Source organism: Physeter macrocephalus, chromosome 1, assembly GCF_002837175.3.
Source record: "Physeter macrocephalus isolate SW-GA chromosome 1, ASM283717v5, whole genome shotgun sequence".
NCBI lineage: Eukaryota > Metazoa > Chordata > Mammalia > Artiodactyla > Physeteridae > Physeter > Physeter macrocephalus.
Window position 1 is genome coordinate 76,060,891 of NC_041214.2, and position 10,404 is coordinate 76,071,294.

The following is a 10,404-nucleotide window of genomic DNA, read 5'->3' on the forward strand; positions in this document are numbered from 1 at the left end:
TTCTGAAAAATTTCTAACACTCTGCTGGATAATTGTGCCAAGGAGCCCCTCCCTGATGGTCTATTCCTCAGTCTCTTCCCTTTTTGGCCACCCAAAGGGCTTCTTTATGGACACACTATTTTGGTTTTCTTGAATTCTACAGTGATGTTCCCGAGTCTCATGGGAGACACTCCCCAGGTGCCTGCTGACCCACTCCATTCCAGGAACAAATCAGGGGACTGAAAACTCAGCCAGATCCCTCATCCAGTGAAAAGTTAAAATCAAAGCACCCTAACAATTCCAAAAGCAACTAAATCCAAAACTACCTCTAAAACTAAACAACTCCAGAGCTCAGGGTGCTGGTTATTAGCCATGATCGCTCAGCTCCCCGCCCACCCTCTGCTCTCTGCTTTGTGGTTGGGGCCATTCACCTCCTTTGCCAGCGAGGGCTTTGCTCCTCCCTGTGTGCCTGGATTCCCTTCAGCATTGCCCTAGCAACTGGCCTTCACCCTGAGAGCCCCAGTCGGTTCCAGAAGCTGCAGTTTACCATCTTCCCAACACTTCCATAAGCAGCCTCATCACGCCCCTTCCTCTAGCACCACCTGGCAGCAGAGTTCTGCATCCAGTTCCCAGGCCCTCCTTCAAGTTCCTGGGGGCACCTGGGGAATGCCACCCCCCCCCCACCAGAGGGCTACCCTCAGCCATGTGGGGCCCCCAACCTCTTCCCTTGTTTCCTCTGCCCTTGGGCTGGTAGCTGCTTCTTATAGTTAGAATCTTCATGATATCTCATTATCACTTTTTTTTCCCATTAAAATCTCCAATAGCTGGATAGCACTTCCTTATAGTAAAACCTTTCTGTTAAAATAACTAGTATAGTGTCTCTGTTGATTGGATCCTGACTGATGAACTAAATAATTGTAATACTAAATAATTCTGAAGATAAACCTAAAAATAAAATAACTAAAAATAGTGAATAGAAAAAAAATTGAATGACAAACACAAAACTGAAAAGAAATAACTGAGAATAAGTAACTCTGAAAATAACTCAGAAATTAAATAGCTCAAAAATTCTGAAACTAAAAAACTCAAAATATAATGTTCAAAAATGTAACAACTGAAAATAAAATAATTTAAAACCAAATAATTAAAAAATAAAAAACCCAAATAATAAATGAATGTAAAAATAACAGAATCTAAAATAAGTGAAAATAAATTACTGTGAGTATAAGTAACTCTAAAACCAAATAACTAGGGGAAAAACCCCAAAATAACGACAGCTATTTTATTCCGAAAATAAAGTAATTCAAAAACTTCCAGTGAGTTTTTACTATTCAAATAACTGTAAAAATAAATAATTCAAAAATGCCAATAACTAAAAATAGAATAACCATGAAAATAAATAACTCAGATATTAACAATTGTAAATACAGATAATTAAAAATGAATAATTCTAAAGCTAATTTGGAAATATATAACTATTAAAACAAAGTAACTATAAATAACTGAAAATAAATAACTCAAAAACTAAGTAACTTTAAAGACAAAATAATTATAAACAGGTAACTTTAAAGCTATAAGATTAAATAACAAGAAAACTAAAAACAAATGAAAATTAACTAATAAAACTAAAAATAAATAACCGAACATAACTGAAACTAAAAGCTAATGAGTCTAAACGTAAATATCTCAGAAGTTAACCTGTAACCAACCCTCGCTAAAAGGAAACAATCCTGGAACAAAGTAACACAAGTATCACATTAACATTCCTGTAGGGATTAAGGGAGGAGAACATAGGGCTGCCATGTGGAGTCTGAGCAGCTCTGATCAGAGGTTCTCAACCTAGCACCCCACTCCCACCCCAGCAGAAATTTGGCAATGTCTCAAGACATTTTTGATTGTCATAATTTGGGTGAGTGGGTGGGGGGGGTGTTACAGGCATCTAGTGGGTAGAGGCCAGAGATGCTCCCAAACATCCTACAGGGCACAAGAAGTACCAACAAAGAAGTATCCAGCCCGCAAAGTCAAAAGTGCCAACATTGAGAAACCCTGCTTTCAGCTCTCCAACACTGGATTATGCTAACCTCCAAAAAGCGCGTCTGCAGAGCAGCTCGAGGTTCTCCGCGGGGTCCGCAACCAAGCCGGCTGCGCTCGCGCAGGCGTGCCTCTAACGGCGCAAGGTTCTCCACGGACTCTGCGCCAAGTCCCTGCGCGAGCGGGCCTGCACCGGGAGGGGTGGGCGGACGGGGACCGCTTCTTAGGCTCCGGCAAGATGGTCCTCTTGCCCCCGGGCAGGGCAGCGGATCCCCAGGCTCCAAGGCCCCTTTGCTGCTTCTGCTTAAGGGCGGGCCGGCCTCCGCACCCACAGCAGCGGCTCCCGGGAATGCAGGCGGCCGGGGCGGCTGGGTTGTCTGGGACGAGTGTCAGTTCTCTGCGGAGGGCGGCCTCAGGCCCCCTTCCCGCGCCCGCACTGCCTCTGCTCGAAAACCGGTTTCCCCACTGGGGGCGAGCAAGCCAGCGGACATCCCAGGGCTCTCCTCAGTTTTGTTTGTGGCCCTGAAATTCCAAGAAGAAAGTCAGAGGAGCAGTGGCTAACAAGTTCGCTTACTTTTCTTTCCGTTTCACACTCACGTGTCCTCTTCGCCGCCCTCTTTCTCTCCCTGGATGCTTTCTCCCGTTTCCTGAACAGACTTGGAGGTTTCATAACTGTCGTCCAACTGGCAAAGCCCCGGCAGCTGGAAGGGAAGGGACAGGGGTGTAATGCTGCGGTTGGGTGGGGGGCGGGTCCGGTCCACACGGGATTCCCACTGGCAGGGCGGGGTCGCCCCACCTTTCCTATGGGGCCACTCAGGTCCTCAGCAAGAGACCCTAATTTTGGCCAGAAACCAGGGGAACGCTAAGGAGCCGGGGATGCGGGGCCTGCTGGGCTGGGGGTCTGAGCCACTTTGCAGATCCAGTGACCTCAGCTTCCTGGATTAGGCCGAGTCCTTAATGGGTGAGAATCATGTAAAGGAGGGAGAGGGAAGGAGGAGAGGAAGAGAGGACAGGAGAAGCTGATGAACAGGAATGAGGGAAAATATGAAAGAGATAAGAAGGAAAGAAATTTACACTCAGAGCACTGCTCTCCTTTTCCGTATCTTCTGGACCTTCACAATTGTCAAAGTTTTCCATGGAGATAAACTCCCTGCTGGAGCAACCTTGGGGAAAGAAAAGGAAGAATTTGGCCGGCAGTGGGGGAGAGGGCGTGGGAGGACAGGACACGCAGCCTATGGCAGGACGGAATGGCCAGCACCGGTCTCCAGGAACCCATTCTCACCATCTCTCCCTCCTCTCCCAGGACTGCACTGCTTCACCTGGGCCGGGAGGAGGGGGCCTGTGATCTCTAGGTCGCTTTTTCCAGGTCAAAATTCTGTAACTGTGAGAAGACATGTCCACATGGTGTTCACAGTCCTACCTCGTTGTCCTCCAAGTCATTGTCTTTTTGTGCTTGACGACCTTCCTGTCTTCCCTCCTTCCCTCCCTCCTTTCTTCCTTCCCTCCTTCTCTCCCCCGATTACTGCCCATTTCCCAGGCAGCCTCTGCCAAAAGTCACTGCTCTCCCCGTGGGAAAATCAGAGGGAGAGAAAGTACATCCTGCCTCTCTCGCCAATGAATGATTAACTTACCAATTAGCCACACCACTGTGCACCTGTTCTGTGCCAGGGCTGTTAAAGACACTGGGGAGGAACAGCAAATCCCACCAAATACTGAGCTTGCTGTATGTCTGCTGGGATGTCAGGCATTTGTCAAAAGTTAAGCCTCACACAACTGTAAGAACCTAAGCCCCATTTCACAGATGAGAAACTGAGAGAGAAAAATCACCCGGCTAAGTTCCCTTGGCCTGTAAACACTGCAGTTGAAATCTACACATTTCTACTTTTTTTTTTTTGGTGCCGTGCCAATCAGCTTGTGGGATCTTAGTTCCCCGACCAGAGATTGAACCCACGCCCTCGCAGTGAGAGCGCAGCAGTCCTAATCACTGGACCGCCGGGGAATTCCCTACACATTCCTACTCTAAAGACGGGATCTCTGTCCCCACAATGCTCCCAAGTCAGCTTAGGGAGGCGAGCATCTGCAGAAAGATCTTGATCTGAGGGAGCCCCAGGTTGAGCGTCAGCTGAGTCCAGTCCATCCCACAGGAATCTGAGCGCAGGAGAGTTTCAGTTCCGGTGAGAATACAGGGGGAGGGGCCTTGCGGGCAGAGGACGGGCGCAGGGGCGGAGCGGAAGGAGCCTGCAGTTCGGGTGGGTGGGGCACAGTACCTCCGGGAGCAGGCAGCCAGCAAGAGGGAGCTCCCGACCTGCCGCCCAGAGGCCCCCGCAAGCTGCGTTCGGGGCCCGGGGTCCTCCCCGGAGCAGGGCCGTGAGGGCTGTGCGAACACGACAGGGAGCAGCCGGGCAGCCGCTTCCTGCAGGCCTCCAGAGACGCCGCCGGACGACGCAGGGGCAAAGCCTGGTTTAACTCCTGCTCCTGGGACGTGGTGGCGTGAGCCGCGGGAGCGTGCAGGAGAAAGTGGCTCTGGGAGGCGCCCCCCACCGCCCTCCTCCAGATGTGACTGCGGGCACCCCCAGGAACCCCCAGAGACGCCTCTTTAGGGCGGTCATCCAGCGTGGGTCCTCTTAGACCAGGAGCAGACAGTGAGGACGGAGGGATGGCGGTCTTGCTGGAAAGCTAATAGGGAGGAACAGAGCAGGAGCAGTTGCGCCCCTGACCACCCCCTGCGCGGACAGAAGAGCTGCGTCTCCAGGGGCCGTGGCCTCAGTGCCCCAGGCAATGCCCGGTGCCAGGGGCCCCAGAGCCGCCCGCTGGGAGGAGCCCGGGGTGGTGGCGGGGCTGGGCGGCCACCTGGGAACTGAAAGACGTGAGGACGAGGCCCAGCCATTCCTCGAGGTAAGTGAAATGATGACCTGGTGCCGGGGCTGCTTTCCCCTCTCTCCTGTGGACCCTGCAGGCTGGGGAGTGTGAGGGGGCCTCAGCCGGGCACAGGGCTGGCACAGAGGGGCCCTCGCACACTTGGCCACGCGTTGACTGCATTATTTCAGGGTCATCCAGGCCATCATCCCCTGCCTCCAGGTAGGATCTGCCTGGGCTGGCAAGAGGACCAATCCTCCGAGCACAGGCAAGACCCAGACGCCACCTCCCTGCTGGGGACCGGCGGTGCACAGGGGCTCCTCGGCTCCTGGTACCACAGGTGAGGGTGGGGCCGCCTGGGGCCCCACAGGCCTCCAGTTTAGTCTAGGGCAGGGTTTTCCATACTCCTTAGAGTGTGACCCAGGGAGGGGCAAATTTTACATCCCAACGCAGTGTACACACAGAAATACATTCACAAAATTAAAACCAACGTTTGTGGAACCATATTGCACTTACAGTGTGTGATGTCCTCATCTATTCTGTTCTGTTCTTTCTAGCCTATTCGTTTGTTCTGTTCTTTTATTCTGTTCTATTCTATTCTGGAGACAGAGGAGGAGAGGGGCTGTGGGAGGCGGCGGGGTCACCCACAGTCTCCTCACAGGACCCTTCGAGGGAGAGTTTCTTCCGAGGCAAACTGCATCTGCCCTGGGTGAGCCCTCATGTGTCTCCCCCATGGGCCCTGGGCTCTTGGCAGCAGAGACAACACCCTGTTCACCCAGTATCCCTCATGGCTCCTGGAAGAAACCCAGAATTCTTAGAACCCTCAAGCCTTGGAGAACATCCCTCAGTCAAAGGCCCCCAGTTGTGCAGGGAAGGAAAGTGCAGCTCATGGCAGACTTTTGCTGTATCTTTGTCATTTCCATATTTAATCCCTGCCTCCTGGATTCACTGGCCATGGGCTCTGTGGAACTAAAAGTCTTTTCTAGCCTATTCGTTTGTTCTGTTCTTTTATTCTGTTCTATTCTATTCTGGAGACAGAGGAGGAGAGGGGCTGTGGGAGGCGGCGGGGTCACCCACAGTCTCCTCACAGGACCCTTCGAGGGAGAGTTTCTTCCGAGGCAAACTGCATCTGCCCTGGGTGAGCCCTCATGTGTCTTCCCCATGGGCCCCGGGCTCTTGGCAGCAGAGACAACACCCTGTTCATCCAGTATCCCTCATGGCTCCTGGAAGAAACCCAGAATTCTTAGAACCCTCAAGCCTTGGAGAACGTCCCTCAGTCAAAGCCCCCAAGTTGTGCAGGGGAGGAAAGTGCAGCTCACGGCAGACTTTTGCTGTATCTTTGTCATTTCCATATTTAATCCCTGCCTCCTGGATTCACTGGCCATGGGCTCTGTGGAACTAAAAGTCTTAGGTACTAAGTCTTAGGTTTTATGGAGGTGGCAGCACTGAGGGGACCCCAGATTCAGGGTCTGGCAGGTCACAGGCACCTGAGTGAATGAGAGGCCCATTGCCTGGGGTAGGAGCAGGGGCTTTGGAGTCAGTCAGACCTGGGTGCAGTTTTGACTTTGTCTCTCACTCACTGGCTGTGTGATCTTGGGTAAGCCACTTAACCTCTCTGAGCATCAGTTTCCTTGTTTTTAAAATGGGGATAATAATACCTATTTTGCAGTGTTGATGTAATGATTAGCAAAAATGTCTGTAAAGTAAAATGGAATTTAACAAATAACACTCATTATTATTATTGTTAATAGTAATTATGATAACACTAAAGACAAGGTCTCAGAACCGCTCTGGGAACTCCAAGTGTGCTATTATTACTCACATTTTGGGGATATTTGTCTGCCATTTTCTTCATCCTCATAAACATCTGGGGGAGGAAACATTATAAAGTTAAAAAATGACTTTAACGGGAAGCAGAGTGCACACACGCACGTGCACACACACACACACACACACACAACAGAAAAACCAAACTGAACATACAGACCCTTGACAAATAGTTAATTTGATTACAGCAAAATTTCAAGTGATAGTTGCATTCTTGGAAAATGAGCAGAATGACGCTGGTACCAGCCCAGGTCCAGCAGTGTGGTGGGAAGGTGTACCCTGAGTCTCTGGGGCACTCCCAGTCCATGTAGAGAATAAGCGTAAAGAGTGTGGGTGGAGAAGGACAGGAAGAATAGGAAAGGTGGGCCATGAAAATTCATGCTGATAAGGACAGGGTGTATTCTCTTTTCCTTCAGTGGATGATCTTCATAGCATACACCACATAAATCCTAAAATATTTAGGGAATTTAGTTTTATTTAGCACCTAGTGTTTAAAATCCTGATCTTTTTTTGCTTAAAAAATGAAATTTAGGGGCTTCCCTGGTGGCGCAGTGGTTAAGAATCTGCCTGCCAATGCAGGGGACACAGGTTCTAGCCCTGGTCCGGAAAGATCCAACATGCCACGGAACAACTAAGCCTGTGCGCCACAACTATTGAGCCTGCGCTCTATAGGCCACGAGCCACAACTACTGAAGCCCACGTGCCTAGAGCCCATGCTCCGCAACAAGAGAAGCCACCACAACTAGAGAAAGCCCGCACGCAACAACGAAGACCCAAATGCAGCCATAAACAAACAAACAAACAAATAAATGAAATTTATTAACAAGTGAGCCCATTAATGAGTTTAAACTATCCTCTTGAGAATACGTTTCTGGTAAACTGTAGACTGTGAAGATAAAATTGTGGATTTTCCCTTGCTGTCCACTAGGCGGCACAAAGGGACAACTGTAGATCCTGCTAGTTCAGAGACAGCTCAGCCCATAGATTTCAAAGGGGCAAACTATTTCTATTTTCTTTCAAACTAGAGTTTCCTTTGTTCCTCTTTTCCTTTAAAAGAACTATCTCTATTATATGAACTAAAGTACATCATTTTCACCTGGGGTTGGGGGAATGGAGAAGTAATGCGTGAAGCCCCTGGGGCTTTCCTTCCCTTCCCTGGAGGAACAGACGTGGGTAACTAGTTGCTATTTAATATGCTAGCAGCAATCTAGGCACCAGCCTAAGAACATCATCTAATTCTCACAGCAAGACTATACAGTATTGCTTCCATTTTGTAAAATATTAGATGAAAAGAATTTAAGCACAAAGAAGTTAAGTAATTCATCCAGAGAGATGGAGCTGAAGTCTGTAAGCCCTCAGCGCTTGGGCCCTTAACTGTGTGCTATGTTGCTGAGCTCTTTCTCTGCCTTCTAGGAGTCAGCCAGTGGGCTCATGTTCTGCCTAATTCATCCCAGTAGCTCTCCAGAGCTCACGACAGGTGAGATCTCCAGGATGCTTCTACAGGTACTAGGTTGGATTAGGATCTCTTTTTTTTTTTTTTTTTTTTTTTTTTTTTTTTTGTGGTACACGGGCCTCTCACCGCTGCGGCCTCTCCCGTTGCGGAGCACAGGCTCTGGACGCACAGGCCCAGCGGCCATGGCTCACGGGCCCAGCCGCTCCGCGGCACGTGGGATCCTCCCGGACCGGGGCACAAACCCACGTTCCCTGCATCGGCAGGCGGATTCTCAACCACTGCGCCACCAGGGAAGTCCTGGATTAGGATCTTTTGCTTGGTGCCCCAGAGTGTAAACTTGGATGTCTAGGCTGGTCTATATTTGAAGTGTCCATTTCCTTTGCATACCTGTCTCTGGCCAAGAGGAAAGGAATCACTCCTAAACATTCAATTAATTGCTTTCAGATTCCACATATTCTCACAGCACTTTTTTTTTTTTTTTAGTGAATTTTTTGTTGTCAAAGTCCCTGCCAGCTTCTAGAGCAGTCCGAGCTTGCCATCGTAGACTTTCAGGGCTGCTAGGAGCTGGGGTCAAAGAAACTTCACAATTGGGAAACTATCACCTAGCTCAGCAACCAGCTGCCCTCTGATGTGTCTAGCTGGGTTTAGCCAAAGCCTTGCCCATTTCATCAGAGATTTAATGAGAATTTTTCCATAAGACTAAAATATAAAGCCCCCCCAGGCAAAGGAAACAGTTGTCACGCTTGAGGAAGTCATTGATCCTGATCATCATGAGGCGGTCAGGCTGCTACCTAATAGAGGCAGAGAAGAATGCATCTGGTGATCCACTGGGACATCTCCCAGTACTCCCCTGCCCCGCTGTAACTGTAAATGGGCAAGCAGAAGAACAATAGCTAGACAAGAGTCTGGGACACCCACTATGCATGCCACCAGCAGAAGTACCAGACGAGGGGGAAGGGGATATAGAATGAGTGGGAGGGAGATGATGACTTAAAGGTACAACCTAAGTGCAACTGCAGCAGCAGGTGGCAGACATAGATTTAAGTTAAGCAGGTCACTTACTATGTCCACTGGTGGAAATGTCCCCCTTGGGAACCAAGACCTCCAGACCCACTGAGGCTGAAGTTGCAGGAATGGGAGGACAGATTCCCTATGTGGGTCACTAGTAGTGTGATAATGAATAAGGTCACAACTCATTCAACCTTTTGGCTCCCAGATTCATATTTTCTGCTTACTGGGGTCCTGGTGCCATAAAGTGGCCACTGGTTTAAGGTATATACTGCATCCTAAGGTTAGCATCCCAACCCCTCAGTCTCAGGTCCAAACTGCTGCTCACCCTTGCCTTCAAGAGGCTATTCCATGGCTCTATCAGGTCGGCAGCTTCTGAATATGTGGTAGGACCAGTGGGTTGGTCCTGTAGTCACATGCCCATGGCTGTTCCTCTTTTGCCACAGAGTGAGTCCTCCAATCAAAACAATGTTCTATCCTTGGACAGTGTTGCAGACTGAGGCACTGAAAGCAGGAAAGGCACAAGTGTCAATCCCGTTCAGGGTGAATCACTGTACTTTCCAGCTTGGAGGATCTGATGAAATTATTCTCTTCAAGGAATAGTATCCAACTGACGGCTTGGCATGGATCTCTGTGCTGGCAGGTTGGACAGTCAACAGTGGCAGTATCTAGATTGGTCTTGACGACAGGGAGCCCATACTGCTAGGCCCATGCACAGCCTCCCATTCTGCTGCCAAAGCTTCTCCATTTATGAGCCCACTGTGCACATACTGGGTTGCCAAGGAAGAAGCTGGCTGACACCTCCTGGCCAAGTCATCTAGTCCGCTTGGTTCTTTGGTAACTTCTCTGCAATGGATGTTCTCTGGGGGGCATTAAAGTGTAGCACAAAGATCCTTACATTTTGAGCTCATGTCCATAGGTCTATGTGCCTCTTCCCCAGTCAGATTATGTTGTAATTTGATGCTGGTTATTGTTCTAGAAGGGGATTGGGAAGGGGGTGAGGATGTATCCTTAGGAGGGCAAGCATTGTCTTGTATAGTAAGTCCCCTACATATGAACGAGTTTCATTCTGAGAGCGTGGTCATAAGTCCAGTTTGTTCGTAGGTCCAACAAAGTTAGCCTAGGTATGCAACTAACACAATCAGCTATACAGTACTGTACTGTAATAAGTTTATAATACTTTTCACACAAATAATACATAGAAAACAAACACAAAAAATAAAGAAAACTTTTTTTTTTTTTTTTTTTTG

General features: G+C 49.0%; 1 protein-coding gene across 1 annotated transcript in view; it reads right to left on the reverse strand.

Annotated features, from left to right (window-relative positions):
* Positions 1 to 2,399: 2,399 nt before the first annotated feature.
* MCF2L2 (MCF.2 cell line derived transforming sequence-like 2) overlaps positions 2,400 to 10,404 on the reverse strand; it is a 251,845-nt gene continuing 243,840 nt past the window's right edge. The window contains exons 27-30 of the mRNA XM_024124235.3: positions 6,689 to 6,733; positions 3,085 to 3,173; positions 2,608 to 2,711; positions 2,400 to 2,532 (exon numbers count right to left, since the gene is read on the reverse strand). Coding sequence (XP_023980003.1) covers positions 2,400 to 2,532; positions 2,608 to 2,711; positions 3,085 to 3,173; positions 6,689 to 6,733 — 371 coding nt within the window. The remainder of the gene's footprint in view (positions 2,533 to 2,607; positions 2,712 to 3,084; positions 3,174 to 6,688; positions 6,734 to 10,404) is intronic.